At 43.6% G+C, this 27822-nt stretch overlaps 1 protein-coding gene across 6 annotated transcripts in view; it reads right to left on the reverse strand.

Annotated features, from left to right (window-relative positions):
* Positions 1-19904: 19904 nt before the first annotated feature.
* Positions 19905-27822, reverse strand: part of LOC129862634 (A-kinase anchor protein 13-like) — a 98064-nt gene continuing 90146 nt past the window's right edge. For 5 of the 6 annotated variants that reach the window (XM_055934483.1, XM_055934481.1, XM_055934478.1 and 2 more), the window contains 14 exons: positions 27648-27773; positions 27318-27435; positions 26886-27137; positions 26587-26663; positions 25615-25796; positions 25094-25176; positions 24789-24986; positions 22510-22674; positions 22332-22402; positions 21666-21710; positions 21386-21436; positions 20793-21257; positions 20193-20526; positions 19905-20057 (listed from right to left, as the gene is read on the reverse strand). In XM_055934483.1, coding sequence (XP_055790458.1) covers positions 19999-20057; positions 20193-20526; positions 20793-21257; positions 21386-21436; positions 21666-21710; positions 22332-22402; positions 22510-22674; positions 24789-24986; positions 25094-25176; positions 25615-25796; positions 26587-26663; positions 26886-27137; positions 27318-27435; positions 27648-27773 — 2226 coding nt within the window. In that variant the 3' untranslated portion in view covers positions 19905-19998. The remainder of the gene's footprint in view (positions 20058-20192; positions 20527-20792; positions 21258-21385; positions 21437-21665; positions 21711-22331; positions 22403-22509; positions 22675-24788; positions 24987-25093; positions 25177-25614; positions 25797-26586; positions 26664-26885; positions 27138-27317; positions 27436-27647; positions 27774-27822) is intronic. The other variant, XM_055934479.1, reaches the window with a different exon arrangement.

The raw sequence follows: 27822 nt of genomic DNA on the forward strand, positions 1-27822 counted from the left end.
AGGTAGGGGTGTGGATCAGAAAACCAGTCAGTATCTGGTGTGACCACCATTTGCCTTATGCAGCGCGACACATCTCCTCATAGAGTTGATCACAGGCCATTGATTGTGGCCTGTGGAATGTTGTCCTACTCTTCAATGGCTCTGCAAAGTTCATGGATATTGGCAGGAACTGGAACACGCTGTCGTACGCGTCAATCCAGAACATCCTAAACATGCCCAATCGGTGACATGTCTGTTGTGTATGCAGGCCATGGAAGAACTGGGACATTTTCAGCTTCCAGGAATTGTGTACAGATCTTTGTGACGTGAGGCTGTGCATTATCATGCTGAAACATAAAATGATGGCGGCAGATGAATGGCATGACAATGGGCCCAGGATCTCATCCCGGTATCTCTGTGGATTCAAAATGCCATCGATAAAATGCAGTTGTGTTCGTTGTCCATAGCTTTTTCCTGCCCATACCATAACCCCACTGCCACCATGGGGCACTCTATTCACAATGTTGATCAGCAAACCGCTCGCACACAATGCCACACACGCTGCCTGCTATCTGCCCGGTACAGCTGAAACCAGGATTCATCCACGAAGAGCACACTTCTCCAACGAAGGTGAACATTTGCCCTCTGAAGTTGGTTATGACGCCGAACTGCAGTCAGGTCAAGACCCTGGTGAGTATGACGAGCACGCAGATGAGCTTCCCTGAGATAATTTCTGACAGTTTGTGCAGAAATTCTTCAGTTGTGTAAACCCACAGTTTCATGAGCTGCCTGGTTGGCTGGTCTCAGACGATCCCGCAAGTGAAGAATGCGGATGTGTAAGTCCTGGGCTGGCGTGGTTACACGTGGTCTGCAGTTGTGAGGCCGGTTGGACGTAATGCCAAATTCTCTAAAACTGCTTGATAGTTTATGGTAGAGAAATTAGCATTCATTTCTCTGGCATTTCTCTGGTGGGCATTCTTTCAGTCAGCATGCCAATTGCATGGTCCCTTAACTTGAGATGTCTGTGGCATTGTGTTGTGTGACGAAAATGCACATTTTAGAGTGGCCTTTTATTGTCCCCAGCACAAGGTGCACCTGTGTAATGATCATGCTGTTTAATCAGCTTTTTGATATGCCACACCTGGCAGGTGGACGGATTATCTTGGCAAAGGAGAAATGCTCATGAACAGGTATGTAAACAAATGTGTGCACAACATTTGAGAGAAATAAGCTTTTTGTGTTTATGGAACATTTCTGGGATCTTCTATTTCAGCTCATGAAACCTGGGACCAAGATATTACATGTTGTGTTTATATTTTTGTTCAGTATAACACGTCTAGACAGAGAAGGAGTTTCTTCATAGAACTACATCAACAAACTGGTGAAAAAAAATACTTTCACATAATTAGATTACAAACAATGTCCTGTGAGTGGGGGTGAAAAAGCTGACTACAGCGTTTGCTGCACAGTTGTTTTTGTACTCAGTCCATGGACTGTGGCGTTCGCTACTCTATATTTAGCATTCTAGGGGTTTCTATACATCTGCATTAATCCACAAACCCATTACTGAAGCCAGTGCAGCACAGTAGCAAAAAACCAACTATTAGGGTAGAGTGGGGTAAGTTGAAGGAAGTGGTATTTTTTTGTATGTTTCTAGGAAACCATACACAAAATGAATCATGTGACCAAATATTTAGAAAGAGGTCATCATTTCATGGAGTCTGTGAAGGAAGACACCACATGGGAAAATGGATAAGCAAGTTAGAGGTTTCATGATGCTTGTATCTAAACCAATGTAGATCATTTTATATAAGCTACAATATGAGGTCCTAAACCTAGAATGAAAGTTCATCCTTGTAGCTGTGTGGGCTAATATAGTCAAAACGCTTGCCTTGGGGTAAGTTGAGCTAATAGCAATGGGGTAGGTTGAGCCTATGGCCACAATACCCCATACAAATGATTATTACATTTTGTCAGTTTTATGCATAATATTTTTACAATGTGTCATGCATATGAACTCAAGATATTGAATTGTTATTGTTATAGAGCCGACACCATCATGCCAGTGTATACAAATGTAAAACAAGCAGGGTTCCAGCCCCCTTGAGGCAGCGGCATACCCACGGGTAGGCCTGTAATAATACAAAGTTATTATTCAATATACATTTTTATTTGTATTTATTTTATTACATTTTTAAAAGAAATGCATGTGAGATGTATTTTCTATGGGTAATTTCAATATAATGTAATAAAGAAATAGTCCACGACAATCAAGTTGGCTTACAATTATTGGTTACATTTAAAAAAAAAAATCATACGGTGGTTTACCTGAACAACCTGGCAACGTCACGTGGATAAACTTTGTAGCGCATAAGCTAGCAAGCTCTACCACGCTAGCTTACTCGAAATGACTCACCAGCTAAGGTAATTTAGTCAGTGGTGGGCCGTCAGGGCCAGCAAGGCCTTCTCTGCTGGCCTAAACATCATCAGAATATAATTTAAAAATATATATATTTTCCCACAAATATGTATTAAATTATTCCCCAGAGTAAGAGTTATACTCTTCATTTCATAGCTTTCCTCTTGGTTGCACTGCTTCCAGCCCCAGGTTGAGATTTGGAGGGCTGGTCTTTATGTTAGATCTTTTATCCAATCATATTCAGCCATCATGTGTTGCCAGGGGTCTAAAATCTGCCCTCAGGCCTTCAGAATCAACAGTGCGGGCGCTTGTAGCTTAAAGTGAATGGAAATGAAAATTTAGTGTCAACCAATCAGCTTTAGAGTTGGCTATTGTACGCCTGCTGGCTGGCTCCAGTGTTACACAGGAGCCAGCTAGCAGGCGTAGTGCGTGCACGTCTTTTGATTGGATTACCAATATTGAGAGGCAGGTCCTATGGGCAGGTCTATGCAGATCTAGGAAACTGAATTTGATAAACGAATTAATTCGCGTACTACTAAACTGTTTTTCAACCCACAATGGCGGAAGGAGGAGAAGATATCGATTTGGTCGAGGATATAATTATAACGCCATTCTCAAGACGAACTTTTCAAGAAAAGTTAGACATTGTAAGAAGAGGTCGCTCGACGCCGACGCTACAAAGCCTGTTACAGGCGGGAAAGGGGTTTGTTCGCTCGCCACTTTCAAAGTTCCAACTACGAGCGCTATCAATGGCTCACAGGCTCCGAGAAGCACTGCAAACTTTACTGCTGGGAATGCCTATTATTTGCAAGTGATCGATTTGGTGTTTGGAGCCACACTGGCTTTGCAAACTTGAGTTGTCTAACCAAGGCAGCAACGAGACACCAAAGTACGGCTGGGCACTTACAAGCAATGGTGCTTTTGAAAACTTTTGGGGACACCCAAGTGGATCTACAGCTCAACGAACAAGCGCGCAGGGCAACGGAGCTGCACAATGAAAAGGTGAAGAAAAATAGGGAAATATTGAAAAGACTCATTGATTGTGTCATGTTTTTGGGTAAACACTGTTTACCCCAAAATTTCTAATTTTTGTCAATTTCAAGGTGACGCAACGCCTGGTTATACTGCGTTTCTGTCTAAATGTATAGTGTCTAGAGCCATGGCATCATAATGATGGTAATAAGAGGTGGATTAATTCGGGTGGGACTGTGTAGGACCTCACTGAAGGCCCAGGCCCCAGGCCCACGGCACGCCACTGAATTTAGTAGTTCTAGCAATGGCAAACCAAATGACGATCGCTAGGTTTTTCAAAAAAGACGTCTGGAGGAAAAAGAGTGGGTGCCAGAAAATTATTTGGATCAATCTACCGATATCTTCCAGAATGAGACATTTAACAGGTGGCGCCAGGATAGAAACAACCGCAATTGCCATCACAACCACCAATACCATGTTGAGCCAGGCATGTTTGCCTACCCCACCGTCTCCTCTCGTTCTTGATGCTGCGGGCGGGGGTGAACCTGCAGTAGTTCCACCGACAGATTTCTCTGCCATTGATGAACCAGCCTGTCAACCAAAGCTAGCAAAGTTCCCTTCAAGTATGATAAATGGCAAATCACGCTGCTTCTCTTCAAGGTGGTATGACCAGTTCGTGTGGATTGAGGTCAAGAAAAGCAAAAGATGCAATTCATTGTAAGTTTTGTAGGCCCTTTCTTGGGGCAAATGTCGAATTCAGATTTGTACGAGATGGATTTAATAACTGGACACTCACAAGAAATGCTTGCTGCAAACACAAGAATAGCAAATTACATGCTAGCTAACTAGAAATCTTCAATCTCAAAGCATGACTCAGAAATACAAAACAGGCTTAATGAGCTACCTCACAATGCCACGCTTATGAGCCCTGAAATTCAGAACGAGTTGCTGGAGTGTGCAGCATCATTGTTACTGTGCAGGATAAAAGATGAAGTTCATTCTGCTCCTTCCACTTATTTTTCCATACTAGCAGATGAATATAAAGATCAATCTAACGAGAACTTATTGCTGTGTGCATCCGATACATTCATGCTGAAATGATTAAAGAAATAGATGTTGGGTTTATGGAAACTGCTGATTTGTCTGCACACGGAATTTCTGGAGAAATACTTAAAGTGTTGCAACCCCTGGAGTTGGATCCCACTCTGTGTGGGTTTTTGTTTCGATGGCGCTTCAGTCATGTCAGGGAACAGAGGAGGGGTACATGTCCTACTAAAGCAAACGTTTAAGCAAGCGGTATATGTGCATTGCAACTCCCACCGTTTGAATTTGGTTCTGTGCATCGCGGCAAAAGTATCGGGAGACGTCAGTACTTTTTTTTGACACAGTAAACCAGCTGCACACATTTATGAGTGGATCCCACAGACATGCTGGATTCATAGAAGTACAGAAAGAGTTGCATCCCGATAGACCATGTATCGAGCTAGAAAGATCCACAGATGTACGTTGGAGTTAAAAATCAGGGTCAATGAGTAAAGGGCTGTTACTGCTAGATGTCATTTTAGAGGTTCTTGCAGATTTTTCAGAGGCTTGTGGACAAACCAAATTAGAAGCTGATGCCCTCTTACAACAAATCCAGAACAATACGTTTTTATTCCTGTTAGTCACGTTTAGTAAATTGTTTGACACTAGTGATTTTTCTACGAAGGGATTACAAAGCTCTACATTATCTGTGACGGACTGTATTGGTTTAATTGAAATCCTCAAAAGCAGCTTTTCTACGTTCAGAGAACTCAGGGGGAGACTTTGATAAAGTTCTCAAGCTAACTGAAGAGATGATGCTTAAGCGTGATATTAGTAATTGGGATGTGAGCACATCACGGCAGCGAAAACTGCCTGTAAAATTGTCAGACGGTGTCGTCACAACTTCATTAGGGAAAACATCCAGCATCAAGAGTGACTGTGACCTGAGGCAACTTTGGAACAATATTCTAGACAGACAGATTACTGAGTTAAACTCAAGATTTCAACAAGACACATATTGGATAAGGCAAGTGGCAGCCTCCTTTTCCAAAGAATTCTAAACCTGTGGCCTTAAAGAGTAGCTGAAGACCACATGCGATCATTATGCAATATCAATTGAGGATGCTGAATTCACTGTTTTTATTCAGCAGTTGAGTCGCAAAATGAACATGGGAAAGAGTGACTTTTCCTCCATAATGAGTGTACTTGACAGCTGCCCTGATGATATTTTCCCTAATATAAACTATGTTAAGGATCACTGTCACACTTCCAATGACATCACGCAGTGTGGAGAGACTTTTCTCAACAACAACTAGGATAAAAATCGTCTTCGCACATCAATGACAAGCGCCCGGCTGAACCACTTCAGTTTGATGTCTTTTGAGCGTGAACTGACAGATACATTGGATTACGATGAAATCATCACCATATTCAACTCAAAGCCTCGCCGTCTGCGCCATGTGATGTAGGTCACGCCTTATGACACGTCTACTAAAGGTAAATTACCTTTTTATAGTACTACTGCCCACCGTGGTATACAGTTGAAGTCAGAAGTTTACATACACTTAAGTTGGAGTCATTAAAACTTGTTTTTCAACCACTCCACAAAGTTCTTGTTAACTAACAATAGTTTTGGAAAGTCGGTTAGGACATCTTGTCACGATCGTCTTGATAAGCAGCATACCACCCTGCATACCACTACTTGCTTGCTTCTGAAGCTAAGCAGGGTTGGTCCTGGTCAGTCCCTGGATGGGAGACCAGATGCTACTGGAAGTGGTGTTGGAGGGCCAGGAGGATGCACTCTTTCCTCTGGTCTAAAAAAAATATCCCAATGCCCCAGGGCAGTGACACTGCCCTGTGTAGGGTGCCGTCTTTCGGATGGGACGTTAAAACGGGTGTCCTGACTCTCTGAGGTCATTAAAGATCCCATGGCACTTATCGTAAGAGTAGGGGTGTTAACCCCGGTGTCCTGGCTAAATTCCCAATCTGGCCTCAAACCATCATGGTCACCTAATAATCCCCAGTTTACAATTGGCTCATTCATCCCCCTCCTCTCCCCTGTAACTATTCCCCAGGTCGTTGCTGCAAATGAGAACGTGTTCTCAGTCAACTTACCTGGTAAAATAACGGTAAATAATAATAATAATAAATAATAAGAGAGAGAGGACCAAGGCGCAGCGCGTGAAAAATACATCTTCTTTTAATGAAGGAAAAAACAAACACTTACAAAATGAACAAAACAAACGATCGTGAAGCTAAACTGAACTAAGTGCACACATGCAACATAGAACATAAACATAGACATACAAACACCTAGACAAGGCACTGCCCCATGAAACGTACAAACCCCTAGACAAACCAAAACACATACATCCCCATGTCACACCCTGACCTAACTAAAATAATAATGAAAACAAAGATAACTAAGGCCAAGGTGTGAGACATCTACTTTGTGCATGACACAAGTCATTTTTCCAGCAATTGTTTACAGACAATTTACAGATTATTTCACTTAATTCACTGTATCACAATTCCAGTGGGTCAGAAGTTTACATACACTAAGTTGACTGTGCCTTTAAACAGCTTGGACAATTCCAGAAAATGATTTCATGGCTTTAGAACCTTCTGATAGGCTAATTGACATAATTTGAGTCAATTGTAGGTGTACCTGTGGATATATTTCAAGGCCTACCTTCAAACTCAGTGCCTCTTTGCTTGACATCATGGGAAAATCAAAAGAAATCAGCCAAGACCTCAGGAAAAACAATTGTAGACCTCCACAAGTCTGGTTCATCCTTGGGAGCAATTTCCAAACACCTGAAGGTACCACGTTCATCTGTACAAATAATAGTAAGCAAGTATAAACACCATGGGACCACGCAGCCGTCATACCGCTCAGGAAAGAGACGCGTTCTGTCTCCAAGAGATGAACGTACTTTGGTGCGAAAAGTGCAAATCGATCCCAGAACAACAGAAAAGGACCTTGTGAACATGCTGAAGGAAACAGGTACAAAAGTATCTATATCCACAGTAAAACGAGTCCTATATCAAAATAACTTGAAAGGCCCCTCAGCAAGGAAGAAGCCACTGCTCCAAAACCGCCATAAAAAAGCCAGACTACGGTTTGCAACTGCACATGGGGACAAAGATCGTACTTTTTGGACAAATGTCCTCTGGTCTGATGAAACAAAAATAGAACTGTTTGGCCATAATGACCATCCTTATGTTTGGGGAATAAGGGGGACGCTTGCAAGCAGAGGAACACCATCCCAACCGTGAAGCACGGGGGTGTCAGCATCATGTTGTGGGGGTGCTTTGCTGCAGGAGGGACTGGTGCACTTCACAAAATAGATGGCATCATGAGGAAGGAAAATGATGTGGATATATTGAAGCAACATCTCAAGACACCAGTCAGGAAGTTAAAGCTTGGTCGCAAATGGGTCTTCCAAATGGACAATGACCCCAAGCATACTTCCAAAGTCGTGGCAAAATGGCTTAAGGACAACAAAGTCAAGGTATTGGAGTGGCCATCACAAAGCCCTGACCTAGATCATACAGAAAATTTGTAGGCAGAACTGGAAAAGTGTGTGCGAGCAAGGAGTCCTACAAACCTGACTCAGTTACACCGGCTCTGTCAGGAGGAATGGGCCAAAATTCACCCAACTTATTGTGGGAAGCTTGTGGAAGGCTACCCGAAACGTTTGACCCAAGTTAAACAATTTAAAGGCAATGCTACCAAATACTAATTGAGTGTATGTAAACTTCTGACCCACTGGGAATGTGATGAAAGAAATAAACGCTGAAATAAATATTTCTCTCTACTATTATTCTGACATTTCACATTCTTAAAATAAAGTGGTGATCCTAACTGACCTAACACAGGGAATTTTTACTCGGATTAAATGTCAGGAATTGTGAAAAACTGAGTTTAAATGTATTTGGCTAAGGTGTATGTAAACTTCCGACTTCAACTGTACATGGTAACATCAAATATAGGCTTGTTTGCCCATCGAGATTAAAATGCGCCTGAAGATGAGTGTTATGTTGTTGGCAACTGGTTTAAAGTTACTGTCTTATTTTAATATGCTGGGATATGTAATTATTTGTATATGTAACGAGGTTACTCCAAGTACTATGCACTAGTATAAAACAATTGTATTATGAAATAATATACTGTGCACATCGCAAAATAAATGTAATAAACAAGTAGAAAAAATGTCTATCTGAATTTTTCTAGGCCTATCAAAAAAAAAGGGTTCTGGCTATGCCTAGCCTTGAGGTTCTTGAAAGAGCAGCCAAGGAAGTGAGAGAAGGGAAGGAAACCATTAGAGCAGCAGCAAGGGATGAACAAATAGACAATGACACTGAAGAGGTATATTGACAAAAGATGTAATGGAACTGTGCGAAAGAGAGGCTATGGTAGAGTAGCAGAGGCACACAAGGTCTTATCTGATGACATCTAGCTTGCTAAACATATTAACAATCTTGCTTGCTAAACATATTAACAATCTTGCACACCAGTTTCATGGGCTTAGTAGTCTCAACTGCAAATAAATAAGAATTGGCACGTTGACACAATATCCCTGTCCCAGTCAACTGGTCAAGAAATGGAAGGGTAAGTGATATTGAACAGAGTTGTCTAGATCTGAATGTAGGCATACATTTAAGATGTAAAATATACCACACCCCCATTCCATGAATTAAACTTTGACCTACCAGCACCATCACCCACTTACCCCAAGGTGGCTCAACTTACCCTGTCCCTATGCTCAACTTACCCTAACCCTGGCTAAGTTGTGCCAAGAGACCACTTTTTTAGGACAAGCTATGTTTTCAAAACTGTTATGTTCACATGCATTCTGATCCAGGGATACACACCATCCTGAATGTGGATATCTTTGTTAGAAAGAATACTATATTTCCCTTGATGTAGTGATGCTGAATGTAAAAAAAATAACTCAACATACCCCACTCTCCCCTACTCTGGTTTGGCTTCAATGGCACCAACAATCTTTTAATATCACAGAAACACCTACCAACCGATACAACATACTATACTGTAACAGGCATGAGCACTTCCTCAAAATACTGTATATTTACATACAGACAGACACAGAGGGCTGTAGTAATTGGATAGAGGACACTCAGTGGGCTGTGTGGTGCAGCGACCCCAGGAGGCCCAGTCAGATCAATAAACGGTCCGTTTGGTCTGTCCAGAGCAGAGCATGGTGGAGCCCCAAGCCCGATGGTCGGCATGCGATGAAGTCATCCTCTCTCTCTCACAGAGCAAGTAAAGCATGAGCCCATTGGACTCACATTTTCACCCGGCCTGGCGGACCCTTTGATCTATTGTTCTGCCAGAGCGATTTCCTGCCTGCTCACCACTAGCTGGCTGCTGGGCCTGGTCAGGCTAGTGCTAATGAAAGCACACACAATCAGCCCAGAACCTTCCACTAGTCCAGCGCCAACGGCTGCGTGAGCGCTGAGCTCCCAGTGACGGGCACATTAAAAGACACTTGTTGACATCCATAATGGAGCAAAAAGGATTTAATTGCGTCAGCTGCGGCTACAACCCATAGGTCCTATAGTGGCCTGTGTCTGTGAATCTTGCGTAATATTCCCAGCCTCCAATTTTGGGGAGGGTGAAGAAGATGCTCTTTTAATTTCACTCCCCTCCCCCACCATGTTCCCCCTCTCTCCCTTTGTAGTTGCCGCCTCAAAGCTAGGCGATGTTGGAGGAAAATTAGGTGCAAGCCTAGTCGTGGTAGGCTGGTGAGGAGAAGGCAGTGGTGGAGAAAATAACAATGACAGAGCATGCTGTGAGGGGCAGCATTTACTGGAGCACAGAAGATGATGACCGCACCCCCCAAATGCATGCCTGCCCAACCTAGTCTCAGAGCATTTCGTACTTTTCTATACAAAAATTTGACACTCCATTTAATATTATATGTTACGTTCTCCATTTAATATTATATGTTACGTTTCGTATGGTATGTATCAATTTGAGGATTTACATCATCCATTTCATATGATATGTTTACGAATTAGAACTTGTATGATACAGTGCATTCAGAAAGAATTTAGACACATTGACTTTTTCCACATTTTGTTACGTTATAGCCTTATTCTAAAATGGATCCTCATCAATCTACACATACAACCCCATAACGACAAAGAGAAAACAGGTTTTTCAAAATCTTTGCACATTTATTACAAATAAAAAACTGAAATTCCTTATTTACGTATGTATTCAGACCGTTTGCTATGAGACACAAAATTGAGCTCTGGTGCATCCTGTTTCCATTGATCAACCTTGAGATGTTTCTACAACTTGATTGGAGTCCACCTGTGGTAAATTCAATTGATTGGACATGATCTGGATAGGCACACATATATCTACATAAGGTCCCATAGTTGACAGTGCATGTCAGAGCAAAAACCAAGCCATGAGGTCGAAGGAATTCTCTCAATTTGATTTGATTTGATTTAGAGCTCCGAGACAGCAATGTGTCGAGGCACAGATCTGCGGAAGGGTACCAAAAAATGTATGCAGCATTGAAGGTCCCCAAGAACACAGTGGCCTCCATCATTCTTAAACGGAAGGAAGTTTGGAACCATCAAGACTCTTCCTAGAGCTGGCCGCCTGGCCAAACTGAGCAAGGGCCTTGGTTCGGGAGGTGACCAAGAACACAATGGTCACGCTGACAGAGCTCCAGAGTTCCTCTGTGGAGATGGGAGAACATTCCAGAAGGACAACCATCTCTGCAGCACTCCACCAATCAGGCCTTTATGGTAGAGTGGCCAGACGAAAGCCACTCCTCAGTAAAAGGCACATGACAGCCCTGGAGTTTGCCAAAAGGAACCTAAAGACACTGAGACCATGAGAAACAAGATTCTCTGGTCTGATGAAACCAAGATTGAACTCTTTTGCCTGAATGACAAGCGTCACGTCTGGTGGAAACCTGGCACCATCACTACGGTGAAGCATGGTGGTGGCAATATCATGCTGTGGGTATGTTTTTCAGCGGCAGGGACTGGGAGTAGTCAGGATCGAGGGAAAGATGAATGGTGCAAAGTACAGACAGATCCTTGATGATAACATGCTCCAGAGCCCTCAGGATCTCAGACTGGGGTGAAGGTTCACCTTCCAACAGGACCCTAAGCACACAGCTAAGACAATGCATGAGTGCCTTCGGGACAAGTCAATGTCCTTGAGTGGCCCAGCCAGAGTCCGGACATGAACCCGATCGAACATCTCTGGAGAGACCTGAAAATAGCTGTGCAGTGACGCTCCCCATCCAACCTGACAGGTTTTGAGAATCTGCAGAGAAGAATGTGAAAAACTCCCCAAATACAGGTGTGCCAAGCTTGTAATGTCATACCCAAGAAGACTCTAAGCTTTAATTTCTACCAAAGGTGCTTCAACAAAGTACTTAGTAAAGGGTCTGAATACTTAGCTAAATGTGATATTTCAGTGTTTTTTTTAAATGTACATTTGTAAAAAATTCTAAACTGTTTTGCTTTGTCATTACTACATTGTGTGTAGATTGATGAGGGGGAAAAAAACGATTTAATCCATTTTAGAATAAGGCTTTAACTTAACAAAATATAGAAAAAGTCAAGGGATCTGAATATTTTCGTAATGCACTATATGAATTTGAAAAACGTACAATATGTTATGAATTTGCAAACATATGATATACGAATTCAAATGTTTTGTTGCAAACGTTAGCTAGGTGGCTAACGTTAGTTAGGCTAGGAGTTAGGGATAAGTTAGGTTAAATGGTTAGCTAAAAGGGTTAAGGTTAGCGTTAGGGTTACGGGAAGGTTTAGCTAACATGCTAAGTAGTTGAAAAGTTGCTAATTAGCTAAAATACTAAAGTTGTCCGTGATGAGATTCAAACACAACCTTTGGGTTGTTAGACGTTTACGTTATACGCCCACCCACCTTATAACTGATTTTATGTTCCCTTTGATGGCATAGAAGCCCCTTCTTGCCTTGTCTCTCAGATCGTTCACAGCTTCGTGGAAGTTACCTGTGGCGCTGATGTTTAGGCTGAGATATGTATAGTTTTTTGTGTGCTCTACGGAAACGGTGTCTAGATTGAACTTGTATTTGTGGTCCTGGCGACTGGACCTTCTTTTGGAACACCATTATATTATTTTTGTCTTACTGAGATTTACTGTCAGGGCCCATGTCTGACATTTATCTGTGTAGGAGATTTAGGTATATATATTTTATAATAGAGAGTCTTAAAGGTAGCCACCCTTTGCCTTGATGACGGCTTTGCACACTCTTGGCATTCTCTCAACCAGCTTCATGAGGAATGCTTTTCTTCACTCCGCGGTCCAACTCATCCCAAAACCATCTCAATTGGGTTGTTGTCGGGTGATTGTGGATGCCAGGTCATCTGACGCAGCACTCCATCACTCTCCTTCTTGGTCAAATAGCCCTTACACAGCCTGGAGGAGTGTTTGGCCATTGTCCTGTTGAAAAACAAATGATAGGTCCACTAAGCGTAAACCAGATGGGATGGCGTATTGCTGCAGAATGCTGTGGTAGCCATGCTGGTTAAGTGTGCCTTGTATTGTAAATACATCACAGACAGTGTCACCAGCAAAGCACCCCCACACCATCACACCTCCTCCATGCCACACATGCAGAGATCATCCGTTCACCTACTCCACGTCTCACAAAGACACGGTTGGAACCAAAAATGTCAAATTTGGACTCATCAGACCAAAGGACAGATTTCCACCAGTCTAATGCCCATTGCTCGTGTTTCTTGGCCCAAGCAAGTCTCTTCTTATTATTGGTGTCCTTTAGTAGTGATTTTTCTGCAGCAATTCGACCACGAAGGCCTGATTCACGCAGTCTCCTCTGAACAGTTGATGTTGAAATGTGCCTGTTACTTGAACTCTGTGAAGCATTTATTTGGGCTGCAATCTGAGGTGCAGTTAACTCTAATGAACTTATCTGCAGCAGAGGTAACTCTGTATCTTCCTTTCCTGTGGCGGTCCTCATGAGAGCCAGTTTCATCATAGAGCTTGATGGTTTTTGCTACTGCACTTGAAGAAACTTTGAAAGTTTGTGAAAATGTACGGATTGACTGTCCTTCTTGTCTTGAAGTAATGATGGACTATTGTTTCTCTTTCGTTATTTGAGCTGTTTTTGCCATAATATGGACTTGGTATTTTACCAAATAGGGCTATCTTCTGTATACCACCCCTACCATGTCACAATTTACCTGATTGGCTCAAACGCATTAAGAAGGGAAGAAATTCCACAAATTAACTTTTAACAAGGCATACCTGTTAATTGAAATGCATTCCAGATGACTACCTCATGAAGCTGGTTGAGAGAATGCCAAGAGTGCGCAAACCTGTCAAGGCAAAGGGTGGCTACTTTAAAGAATCTCAAATGTAAAATATATTTTGATTTAACACTTTTTTGCTTACTACATTATTCCATATGTGTTATTTCATAGTTTTGATGTCTTCGCTATTATTCTACATTGTAAAACATAGTAAAAATAAAGAAAAACCCTGGAATGAGTAGGTGTGTCCAAACTTTTGACTGGTACTGTATATGTTTTTGCTGTTTGTTCATTGTTATAGAGCCAGAAAAGATTGGAGAAGTGGTTTATCCATACATCTCCGTTTTGGATAGATAACTTTTCGTGTTGTTTGTTTAGTGTGTTCCAATTCTATGGATTCTTCCATTCCATTGAGCTGATTTCTGACCTGCTGTTCCTTCTTTTTCCGTAGTGTATTGTTTTATTGATTCACCATAGTGAAGCAGTAGACTCAGGTTTTCTGGGTCTCTGCCTCTACTGGGATCAATACAGCCCTAATGCCATAATTTACGAGTAATGTAAAAGGCTTGAAAAAATGGCCTATTCAGCACATCAGGGATAGAGAATCAATTAGCAGAAATGGAGATTGAAAAAGCAGAGGGAGGAATGGTGGGGAAGGGAGAAAAAGAGGGAGAAAAACAAGAAGAGAAGGAGAGAGAGTGCTGCAGAGCAGAAGCAGCCTAGTTCTGAACCTTTAAGAGTCAAGGTGAAATATGATTTGCCAATGATGGGAACCACTGACGGGGTAAATTATGAACCACAGCGCAGCCCCCTCATCATACCCACCCCCAGGGAGAGGAGGTCCTGAGATTGATGGAAATGGCTTCAGTCCTTCTGCCTGCCATTTCCATCAGACAGTGACTGAGTTCAATATTAACCCATAGGCAGGGTGCTGCCTGCGTGGTGCGTGGGGGGGAGGGGAGAGGCAGGGAGGTAGTGTGAGCCACTGAACTGTGGTGCTTCCAAGGTGAAATATACACAATGAAAAAAAGAATGTGAGACCTGTGAGCGGCACAGGCTTGTATAAACCCAGGCTGGCCAGTTCTACAGCTTTCATCATAAAACAGACATCAGGCAGCCATCCATCTGAGGACTGCCCGTCTCATCAATGTTGTCATCAGCAGACTCTATACCAGACAGGCTGGCCTCTTACAGTCTACGTATGATATATCTTAATATTTGATAGTCTTTCATTGATGATGCTTCAACATTTTCTAATAGGAGGAGGACATGCTTTATCCGGTATCAAGGTGTTTCCCAAGTCATGTAGGCTATAGGCCTATACTCTACTGAGGCAAATCATAAAACACTGTAGGGGAGAGTGGGGTAAGTTGAGCCACCCTTGTTTCTAGGGAACCATACACAAAATTTATAATTTGACCAAATATTAAGGAACAGTTCATCATTTCATGAGTCCATGAAGAAAGAAACCACATAGAAAATGATTTTCACAAAGTCAAATTAATTTTTGTTTGAGGTTTCATGATGCTTGTATCTAAACCAAAGTAGATAATTTTAAGATTGTTTTATACATCAGTTGGGTTCTCTATAAGTTTCAATATGAGGTTCGAAACCTAGCATGAAAGTGCATCCTTGTAGCTGTATGGGCTAGTACAGTCAAAATGTTTACCTTGGGGTAAGTTGAGCCTATGGTTGAGACAATGGCAAGTTGAGCAAAATGACATGTTTTCTTCCCAGGTGTAATGCAAGGCAATATCACTGGGATATGAGGCAACAACTGTGTTAAAAGTGTAATTAAAAAAGTACTACGTTTTTGTTAGGTGTGAAGCATGTGTGTGAAGCAAGACAAAAAAGTGATTGTGATTGTGTTGAATTGTGTTTGGGAACTAGACATGGTGTTAAAAAGGTAGTGATAATATTTCATTCAGTACAGAAATTTGTAGATGGCTCAACTTACCCCATACCTTAAGTTGATAAGTGGATAAGTTGTGCCAAAATACCACTTTTTTTGGACAAGCTATGTTTGTAATGTTGTAAAGCAATGTAATGTTTACATGAATGCTGATTATTTCCAGGGATATACAACATCCTGAAATAGATGTAGATGTCTTTATTAGAAATAATACTATATTTCTCTTGACGGAGTGATGCTGAATGCAAAAAATTAACTCCAGCTCTCCACTATGTTTACTATCACACAGAGCAGCTCATTGAGGTTTGTCCTATAATACTGTATGTAAAAGGAGAATAATGACTCATATCACCAGGCTGCCACTATTGTTCTAGCGAACATACGGACAATATGTATGTGCCCTTCGTCACGCAACACAACAAAGGCTCAGGTTTCTTTTGATTGTTTGTCCCTTTCCTTTCTTCCCCCAGATGGAGCAAAATGGCTTTGCTCTTTCACATTACACACCAATTTTCACCAGGAGCTGGAGAAAGGTCACTACTGACTGTGAGCAATGCATGATAATATCATCCTTCACAAGCCAAATCTTTGCTGATCTGCTCTGCTCACATTCTAATGGTGTGACAGGTCGCCCAGTCATTCTTCCACTGCAGTGGAGGGGGAGAGAGAGAGGGAGGGAGGTAGGGCCAGGGGATTTGGAAACACTTTGAAAAGGTCATACTAGCAAAGATGAATATGTGGTTAGGTGAAGTTATAATGGCAGACATCTTGTAGGCTGGAGCTCGGGGGGCTTTCGGAATTAAATAGATCTGGACCCGTGTGTGACATTTCAGAGAATCTGCCAGAGAATGCTCATTACAGCCAAAGACAGCGGTCTGTAATCCTTATCCAAATACCATTTTCAATCTGACTTTAAAAGTCAAATATGGATACTAATTTGGACAACATAAAATTCAGTAACACAAAAACTAAGGGTGGTTAATGGGTTAGTTATACCACTGGTATTTTCATGAGTTTAAAAACATATTTGGATGAACCGTTCTTTTTATGACAAACTTGAGAAAAATTAGTGCACATTCTTCTGTCAAGACTTGGGATAAGATGAAGATTGGATCTGATTACAAACCATTTTCTTATCTTCTTCCCCTCTTACCTTAAAGTCCTGTGTTCCTCCTCTGCGCAGTGCGGTATGGTGCAGGCCAGCTGGGCAGGGTCACTTGTCACGGACAAAGGCAGAGCTAGTCACGTCCAGAAGTGGGCTCCGCCACATCCTCTCCCACAGAATCCCTGCTGAAGCAACTCTCAGCCCAAAGAGCTAGCAGTGAGCTGGATGAAGAAGCATGCTACAGTGAGAAAAAAACAGCATATTTCTATCATGTCAATGGAGTGGAACCCACCAGCTCAAAGACAGACAACGTCCCCTGCAAAGAAAAACGGCAGAGAGAGAGAGAGAGTAACAACAGGTGGCTAAATCAAACATACCCTCTGTACAGTTGGCATCAGTCAGTCAATTAAGGCATACATTCACCCAATAACTGTGAAACACAATCCTGTCCTGACTGACTGGCCATTATGTGTGGTCCAGAGGTACACCAAAGCCATTCTATTCTAGTACAAGCTATTAACACACGAAGACAAGGGTAGAAAATAGACACAGACACACATCTCAGTTGACAAACAATAATAGTTATTTATTAAGGGGAAAATGAATGTACATTTTATGCCTCCAAAACAGGGAGGACACTGATAAATAAAGCCTCATTATAAAAAGCTTAAATTGATCCAAAAATCCACAATCAATACTTTAAAAGTTTAATTTGTACATGACACATATTTACATAATTGTTGCTTTGCCCTTTTTTTAATTTTATTTTTTACATGGAATTCAGCAAGAAAATAAAAATTGTACCTTTTTAGTACAAACAACATATTACCTTAAAAGCACTGGTTTACAGTATCACTGTCAAACACACTCCAACCCCTCACAGATGCTGGTTAATAGTGCATTTCAATTTGAGCATAATATCTTTGCATTTGCGTCATGTGCACAATGCGTCATGTACAACATTTCAGAGCTACTGTAGCACTGCTCAACTTCTATACCATAGACGGCCATGACAGTTCATGTTGACGGGATAATTAGCATATATTCCTGGAGGAATATAAAGTGGTAGGGTAGGATCTACTGTAGGTGCGTTCACACCTGTCAAAAGTGGAATCTGTCTATTAATGCAAGTCAGTGTGTGAATGAACCAATCAATCAAAATGCCAATGATCCCTTCCTATGCTTTCACTTTTCTAAAATCACTAAGCAAGGCCATAATACACCATGTTAACGTGGTGATTCACGTTTTATATATATGCCCAGGGGGCATTGTTGTGAGATATCAAGATGACAAATGCCACAGAGTGAATAGTGGTGGGAAAATTGACAAAGCTCTATGTGATGGTCAAAAAAAGGCAAGATTAGCCAAGGCAGAAAAAAGTAAGCAGAACAGTTATGAGTTAGTGATCAGCACCATATTTCAGTTTTACAGTCAGGAGAGGATGGTCTTGCTGTGCTTTCGCTTTCAATTCTGCTCATCGGCAGAAAAGAGAAAGAACATATCTCTGCTGAAATATTAGACTTTATGCAGCTCTGGTTATACGAATCAAAACCCGAAACTGGAACGTAGATGGGGAAAAATCCATGAATAAAATCCAGGGACATTAATTATTCTGGACCATTTGAGAGGCACAAGAGAGTTTATGGCACCACAGTCCATCAATACAAGAGCAGACTGCAGGGGAAATATGGGGTTGTGTCCAGAGTAAAGGTTTGGTTTTAATAAAAGAACAGCCTGTCCTGCAGGCTGATATATCAGTGTAATTCCAATGGGATTAACAAAGGGAATGGTTGGTCAGCTCTAGATTAATATATTCCAATATCAGCATTCAAATATTACTAGGGGAAGAAAATCATTATTTAGGTCCATTCTTGTAAGATAGCTATTCCTTAGTTTCGACTCAGTCTGGGTCATTTGAATGATTGTCACTCAATGTCAAGGAGAAAGTCTCTTCTCTTGTAACAGAGTGAATATAATCTAAAGTGCTCATCACCTTCAAACCGTGTGTGCCAGTATTGCATTGCAGTGATTGACAAATAAAATGGTTCACAAATTCAAGTGTGCAGTGGAGGAATACAACAAGTACCGCAAATGTTTCTTCTACCCATTCAGTCTGCTGGAACCGTAACAAACAGTTTTCATCATTACATTCAATTGCAAAGTGGACAATTATCTCCCTTACACAGACTCTCTTCCTCATTTGGCTCTCTCTATCTCTCTGAGACATGCTCATCTTTCTCTCCTCTGCTACAAGCTATTCTTTCTCTTTGCTTGTCTTCCATTTCTCCCAGACTCATTCATCCCCCTCTCATAACTCTGAGTCAGTCATGTTTCCTCTGCCCTGACCTTGAGTCGCTTTTCTTTAGAACTTCTAAAATGTTACCTTCTAGTCATTTAGCAGACGCCCTTATCCAGAGCAACTTACAGGAGCAATTAGGGTTAAGTGCCTTGCTCAAGGGCAAAAAGAACAGATTTTTCACCTAGGCAGCTCAGGGATTCAAACCAGCAACTTTTCGGTTACTGGCCCAATGCTCTTAACCACTAGGCTACCTGCCACCCATTTGAGTGATTACATTGCAGAACTTCTGATGTAGAGTTGATGGGAGAAATTAGCCTCTAGTTCCTTACAGGCGGGAATGAAGCATTATGGGGCCCAGTGTTAAGCAATACCTTGACAAGTATGACAAGAAACACCATTGTATAAGCTTGACTCACTCAACTGGAGTTGTTAAATAGTGTGTATGCTCTCTTTTGTCATTTTGGCTATTAGGGTATACTTGAATTTGCAAAATGCAGAACATTCTATAACAGGTCCCACGGCACCCGCAGGTCTTCCCTTCAGATAGAAAATGAATGTTAGCTACTGTATACTTCATGAATGATAAAACTTCCTCTAGCCATGGTATAACTCCTGAAACTGTCCAAATCATATCTGAACACTATCAAAGCCAAGGCAACCAACCCATGCAAGCCAATCCATGCCACATCAGACTTGCAGAATCCTAATTCTGTTCATCCAAAAGTCACACCTCGACACTTCAGAATTGCAACTGGGAAGTGTCTGCATGTTTCCCTATAAAGGTCACAGGAAATGCTCTTGTCGTACTTCCTGTCCATGCCCATCCCCTTCAGGTCATTCGGTAGGGTACAGGATGTCAATGGGGTGCATATCTATCTTCCCACGCTAGTACAGCGTCTGGGCAGTCAGCTGATGCAGTCACTGTGATGCTGTGAGTGTGGGGCATTGTGGGATAGTGGAGGACCAAGAAATCAGCAGAAGAAGATCTCTCCATCGGCCTGAAGCTCTGTGACCCCAGTGTTCTGGGGATCTGTGGAGAAGAAAGATGGAGGTATAATTGAGTTTAAGACTACACTGTAACAACATCCCTCAGTGTCTAGCACAGGTAAGTAGACTTTTACCATGGCTCTATTTTCCTTACAAAGATGTGTGCTGCTAGTTGTACCTGGCTGTGATTGCTGTCCCTTCCCCTTCTTCTTCTTCTTCTCCTTCTTGTCCTTGGTCTTGGCCAGCTGCATCAGGCGGTTGGGGATTTGGTTCTGGCCCTCTGTGCTGCTCTGGGCCTTAGAGCTGGCGTTGGAGGAAGAGGAGAAGGGGTTCAGGTTCTTCCCTTTCCTCTTGGAGCCCATCCTGAGGAAGGGGTCTTTGGTGGCGGAGGAGGAGGGCAGCTCTGCCTCCCCTCCTCCAGGCTCTTTATCCAGAGAGGTGGAACTCTGGAACTTCATGGACTCCTCTGAGGTGGAGGAGGGCGTCCGCTGGGTCCTGTGTGCCTGCTCTGCCTACCGATCAAATCAAACACGCAACGAGAAAAATAGTTTGCTTTAGGATTAGAAGCTCAGGCTTGAGCCCAGGTGGAGGTTAGGGTAAGCAGTAAAAGGGTTATTCATTCTAAGGGCATCACTAAATAATGTATGTGTAGTCATTTGTGGTAAAACGCTGTTACATAATAGCAGTTACGTCCTTTCTGGGGCGCAGTAGCATAAGGTAGCAGACAGAGAACAATGAGCAGCACGGTGGGATTGCAGAACCAACTGTTCTAGCTCACCTCAGCCTTTTTCATCTGCTCCACCATCTCAGCCTCCCGCCGCAGCGTCTCCCTGTCTCTGTCCAACTTCCTCTGGGCGTCCCTCAGCCTCTCCAGATCCTTCTGGTACTCCTCCTTCCTCTTCTGCAGCTCCTGCCTCTCCTCCTCCAGCTGCCCGCGCCTCCTCAACGTCTCCTCGTCCTGCTCTTTCACCTGCGCCTCCCTGTCGCTCAGCCCCGACTCCCTCACCTCCCACTCCCTCTCCCTCCTTCTCCTCTCGTCGGCGTGGGCTGCCTGCTGGCGCTGCAGGTTGGCCACCTCCTGCCTCTGCTTCTCCAGACTGCGCTGCTTCTCCTGCTCGATCAGGGAGTTGGGCCGCGAGGAGGAGGAGGACAGGGAGGAGGTGGAGGAGTGGCGGGAGGCTGGCCGCTCAGCCAGAGCATGACGCTGGTCCTCGATGAAGGTGTCCTGCTGAACCACCACTGCCTGCAGAGCACACACGGATGTAAACAGTTTTATCCCCTATACTAATGGATCGTATGTGTGTCTGTGTGCTTGGTTAGCAGCTCTTTGTGTTCTAACCAGAGAGGAGATGTGAGGAAGAGTGTCTGTACCTGCAGCGTGTTGAGGAGATCATGGAGATGTGTGACACTATGGAGGACCTGCTATTAGTCAGGAAGAGAGATGATAAAACACTTAACTTCTGCATATGGTTACACAGTAGGTACATATACAATAAAATACTTCCTATGAAATAACCTACTGCATAGCACTGTCCAGCAGAGACTAGAGAGGCGTGGGAGCAAGTAGTGATGCCTCTCTCACACAGCCAGTTAGTCAGTCAGGGATGTACAGTATGCTGGACGCCTAACATAGCGTGGGAGCCAGACCTACCTCACTGTTCCTCTTGAGCAGCAGCAGTAGGTTGTTGTTGCCCCCCTGTGGATGAAGACAAGCACAGCTGCAGTTAGTTACTGAGATATTAACAGCGCTACTGAGGCGAGGGGCCATGTTAATCACCTCCTTGGAGGAAGCGCTTGATCCCACCTGCCTGCCGGAGAGGCCTGGGCCTGAGCAGAGGAGATTATAGGCGTTCAAAGCACAGGGCTGCTCCCACACAGCCCAGCCCGGCCCAGGGGCATCACCTAGCCTAATGGAGCCTTAACGATATGGACTTCCTCAGCTTAGCTCAGACCTCAGTCCAGGGCCCAGGGCTGGGCTAATGTCTGTCTGTTAATGTCAGTGGTGGTGATGGGCAGAAGCAGGCATACTGAGACACAGCTCAGTTTAAATCCCTCCTGATGGCATGGGTTAGGAGAGTTAAAAATAATGTCAAGTTCATGCACAAAGTGCACTGTGTGTGTGCGTGGTGTGTGTGTGTGTGGTGTGTGTGTGTGTGCGTGTGTGTGTGTGTGTGTGTGTGTGTGTGTGTGTGTGTGTGTGTATATGTGTATGGTGTGGTGTGTGTGCATGTGCGTTGTGGTGGGTGTGTGTGTGCGTGCGTGCATCCTTTGCTGTGGCTCACACACACACATCTCTGAGCTTAGTTACTGTAATTACCTTCTTCAACACACTGTCTGACTCAGTCCTCCGAAGGTCTAATGAGTCCTCCCCCTCTTCTTTCTCTCCGTCTGGAATGAAAAAGAGGACACCTTTAGCCCACAGCTAGAGTTAATGACAGTCAGCTGCAGTACGACAGCCAGTCAGGGTACATCGGGAGAGAGGGAGGTCTTCTTACTCTTGGAGATGTTCATCTGGTGGCTGTCGAAGCCTCCGAAGGTCTCAGCGCGACGAGGCAGACACACCGGCCCCACACTGCCCCCTGATGCATCCTGGGTACTGGACACCTGCTGCCCCACGGCCCCGCCCAGACTGCCATTCACCAGCACATGGAGAGTCTCCACTGAAACGAAACAAACAAACCACACCCGTGAAGATAGGTCCTGCGCTCTAGTGTAGAGGGCTACAGAGATCATTGCGGCGTGGTTTGCATTTTTCATGCTGAGGGCGGGAGAGGGCAGGCGGTCAGACAACTGTGGGATTAATTTTAAAAAATTGGTGCAGAATATTTGGAAACGATAGTCTTTCTGCCTTGTATGCGTTAAGCCTACATATTGTATTAAAATACAATTTTTCACATTATTCATACACTGGCTGCTTCAACTTCAGTAGCCTACCTCTCCTCTCCTAGCGTGGCATGTGAGATCAAGTGTGCCTAGTATATGTGTGGTCTCAATGAAATAGAGTAGGCTGCCTATGTGTGGCCGATGTGAAATGGCTAGCTAGTTAGAGGTGGTGCGCGCTAATAGTGTTTCAATCGGTGACATCACTCGCTCTGAGACCTAGAAGTAGTTGTTCCCCTTGCCCTGCAAGGGCCGCGGCTTTTGTGGCGCGATGGGTAACGATGCTTCGTGAGTGACTGTGGTTGATGTGTGCAGAGGGTCCCTGGTTCGAGGAGAGGGACGGAAGCTATACTGTTACATATGCATGGGCTGAGAATCATGTGGCGGTTATCTTTCCAAGGATATGAACTTAACTATGATTAGGCTATAGTTTACTACAGTGTTTGTAAATAAATATTGATAACGGAAAGAAGTGGACGGCGCTCAACCAAAGTGAGTCGAGCTGCAGTCAGAACATTTGATCATCCAATTCATGTGGTTTGTCTGCAAGTGGGAGAACCATGTTAGGATTTTTGAAAGATGTTCTCAAGACCTTTGTTTTACCAGTCGTCAGGAGTCAAACCATTATAAGTAAAGTAATGGTATGGTGGTTTTAAAGTGAGTAGTAGGTTGTTCATCTGAAATATGAGGAAATCAGTTCATCTGATTATTCTCTCATCATTGATTTCATTGACTTATTTCAGCAATTTGAGTTTTTCTTGAGTGTATTTTGGTATTTTATTAGGATCACCATTAGCTGTTGCGAAAACAGTAGCTACTCCTCCTGGGGTTCACAGAAAACATGAACTAATACAGAACATTAATAGACAAGAACTGCCCAGGAGGAGCTGTGCGCAAAGCATGCATATGGGCTACCATGGTGAATTGAGCATTGAGCCTTTTCAATAAATATTGGTTACTCGTTTATTTGTCTTTGTCTGCAAATCGGTAGGCTATATCCAAATATGCAAAACGTAGCTCAAGACAAAGCGCAAGTGTCCCGCCCTTATCAGTCTTGCTGCTTCAAGTTCAGTAGCCGTACAGTACACGAGATCTGGTGCGACAAGTTCTTGCGGGAGCGGATGGGAGTTGGACAGCCAGCAGGAGGGAGCGGGCGGGTGCGGTATGAAAAGCTGTGGGTGCGGCGGGTGCGGGATGAAGAAATCAGTCCAGCGCAGACCTCTACTCTGGTGCTGTATTCTTGCAGTGCCATGACATAAAATCATTCACAGTTGTGTGTTGTTTATCATTGCTATTTGCCAGGCATCGTGACCATTGCCTGTTTACATGTAAGCACACACATACACACGCACACACATCGTACTGTACGATTTCAGTAAAGACTACTACACACACTACTCTATCAGCTGAAGCAACCCGGTCAGACCTACATAAACTGGGTTACTAAGGGAGGAGAAAAGGAGGAAAATATCAATATCTGGCCCATTACTCAACCTGCAGCATTAAAGCAATCCATTTGTTTTCTTTCTACACAGCTGAATCAGATTACACTTATGCATTGATTCCATCCCTGTCTACAGAGGAAAAACAAGGATATAAATAACTATGACAAGTAACCATATATCACTCTGACTTAGGTCAAAAACGTGTTTTCAGCAGTATTCTGTAATCTCTCTGCCCTGGTCTTTCAGCTGCTACTGGCATTATATTATATAAAGGGGATTTTCAGGTAATTCCCTGATTACTTCTGATTGGTTCTGTGTGTCTTCAGGGGGAAATCACTGGTTGGGCCATGTGACCAAGTAATTCAATAGGTCACCAATGATTGGATAAAGGGTCACCTGTGTTGTGTGTGTGTGGTCTCTGGGCCGCCGACCGTCCACTCTTGACTCACCTTCCCTCAGGGCATCCTTCATGATGGGCTCTCCCTTGGTGACGTAGTCTGGGGTGGCTCTGAACAGCATCTTGGCCCTGATGGACTGGGCTGGGCTGGTCTCCGCCGAGCCGCTGCCTCCCTCACACATGTCCCTGAACACCTTCACCTTCTCCTCCAACAGACACACGATCTGCTCGTCCTTCTTCCTCAGCAGCTCTGAGAGGAACAGACAGAGAGTGTTGTGTGGTTATTACCCATCTTTCACACCACCGACCACCGCTTTGGGACAAATGGTTAGCAGAACAAAAGAGAACAGGTTTTACCTCTCATCTCCCGCGCTTTGGTCTCCAGCAGTCTCTTGTCTTCCTCTGTCTCACTGGGGATTCCCTCATCGTCATCCTTCTCTCTGTTCACATACACAGTTATCAATCAAACCATTTACACTGCATGGGGGAAAAACGATTTAAAAAAACTCATTTTTTGTGAACTAACACTCACGTCTTTACTTTTTTCCCTACTAGCACTGACTTTGCTGATAGTTTCTTTATTGAGGAGAAATGTACTTACAATGACTGTGATATGTGGTTCTGCCACCTAGCTATCTTAAGATGAATGCACTAACTGTAATTCACTCTGGATAAGAGCATCTGCTAAATGACTAAAATGTCAACGTAAATGTAATGTCAAGCTAATATGCTCTATACTGTATCTGTGAATATACAATGTGTGTGTTCCCATATACATAGAATGACATATTCAAAAATAATAGAATTGCTGTGGTCTGAGGGGCTTCTCCCATTCAAGTATTTCTATATCTATGTGTGTTCCTGTCTAACTGACTCACATGGAGTGCATGGCGTCCTGTATGAGCTGCATCCAGGTGTTGCGTTCCTCCTTGGTGCTGGCCAATACCTCCACCATCTCTGGCTTCTCTATCCCCGCTGTGATCAGGAAGAGACCCCTCTCCTCATTAGCCACCTCCCGCACAATCAGCTTCTGCAGGGAGATCACCGTGGACCGCTGGTCCTGAGGGACGGGAGAGAGGGGGTGGAGGGGAAAGACAGAGGGAGGAATGGAGGGAGAGGTGGGAAGAGAGAGAGGGGGTGGAGGGGAAAGACAGAGGGAGGAATGGAGGGAGAGGTGGGAAGAGAGAGAGGGGGTGGAGGGGAAAGACAGAGGGAGGAATGGAGGGAGAGGTGGGAAGAGAGAGAGGGGGTGGAGGGGAAAGACAGAGGGAGGAATGGAGGGAGAGGCGGGAAGAGAGAGAGGGGGTGGAGGGGAAAGACAGAGGGAGGAATGGAGGGAGAGGCGGGAAGAGAGAGAGGGGTGGAGGGGAAAGACAGAGGGAGGAATGGAGGGAGAGGCGGGAAGGAGGTGAAAGGATGTTTAGACCAGATTTCTATTGAAGGATGTATAGACCAGTGGGAGGTTTCTATGGAAGATACTTTGGGGAAATGCAATGTTTAGCCCAAGGAAAAGGGAACTGAATGAAAACTCCAATCTCCACTGAATGATTAAAAAAACTGCAGGATAGCAAAATTCTGCCAAGAGTGTAACTATGCCAATGCCACTGGTTCATTAAAACGTAATGTTGTAATGAAAATCTACCATACAACAGCCTTACACAATTTAGGTGGAAAAACATAGATATACCTGTATTGTAACAGCAGAGCAAGCTAATCTTGCAGTAAACTAATACTTGATAGCTCTGTATTGAAAAAAAATACATGTTTTTTTAATGAATTCTTAGAGGTAGGAATACTACAGTGTGGCATCATAGGGAACAATGTGCTGGGAATAACAAAACATAACATACCAGTGAGGCAAAGACATATTTCTGGTCTTTCTCCTGGAGGAACACAAACACGTCAGACAGCAGCATGGCCTGGACATCTGTGGAAAATAACAGTCAGGATCAGTGGAGGAGAGAAGGGGGGAGATGGAGGGGAAATAGAGAGAGAAAGAGAGGGAGAGAAGGGCAGGAAAAATATAGAAATATAAAGGGGGAGAGAGGAGAGGATGCGAATGAGAGGAGATGGAGAAACAGATTGAGAGGATAGACAGGAGAGAGCAAGAAAGAGAGTGAGGCAGTGATAAATGAGGCTGGTGCCGTACCCTTTAGCCTGCCTGCAGAGTTCTTGAGCTGCAGCGGTCCATCATGCAGCAGCCGCCGGCCTCGCACCAGGTCCTCCCGTGCAAACATCTGGCCGCTCTTCATCCTCTGAATGGACTTACTGTCCGTACGACTATACACCTCTTTTAACCGTTTCTTCTTGTCGTGTTCGTTCACCTTGCTGTCCACTGCATTTAGAATCTCCTTGACCAGCCTCAGAGCCTGGGTTATATCGTCATGGTCCTCCTCGTTCTCTGCACATGTCAAAGATCAGCATGTCACTTCAACACATATTGTACAGAGGTCAAGACTTCCAAACAATCTCCATCGCGGTTCTTTCTGCTACCAAGTGCCATTCAAAGCATACAGAATAAGACTATATAACAGTACTCAGTAGAGGTACAGTTATAAGTCTCACAGGAGGTGTCTCTCACCTTTTGTGTGCTGCAGTATCCTCTGTAGTAACACAGGGTACTTGGTTATTCGCTGTGTCACTAACAAGATGCACTCTGGGATGCCTAGTCTTCGGACGATTGTGCTGCTCATCTTTTTCTGAAAAACAAATAAAATAGAGATACTCATATAGTGCTTCATACAATGTCTTAATGACGACTTTAGCAGATGTCAATGTGTGTTTAAATGCGACAACAACAAAAGAAATCACACCAGAGTGTTGGCACCCCCTGGTGGAGAGAGGGATTATTTTCCATACTTTATAATGGTGAGACTAGGATGGGTAAACAAACATCATGCTGACACCATACCTTGATAAAGGCTTGGAAGCGTTTGTCTTTGGTGTGAAGCTCCTTATAGAAGTTGACCGCCTCGTTGTGGCGGCTGCAGAATTTCCCATAGACTTTCTTCATGCGGTCGGCATTGGGACCTGAGAACTGAACACCACACAAGAAAATCCCGTGAGATTACTACCAACAAACCGAT

Source organism: Salvelinus fontinalis, chromosome 9, assembly GCF_029448725.1.
Source record: "Salvelinus fontinalis isolate EN_2023a chromosome 9, ASM2944872v1, whole genome shotgun sequence".
In the NCBI taxonomy this organism is placed as follows: Eukaryota; Metazoa; Chordata; class Actinopteri; order Salmoniformes; family Salmonidae; genus Salvelinus; species Salvelinus fontinalis.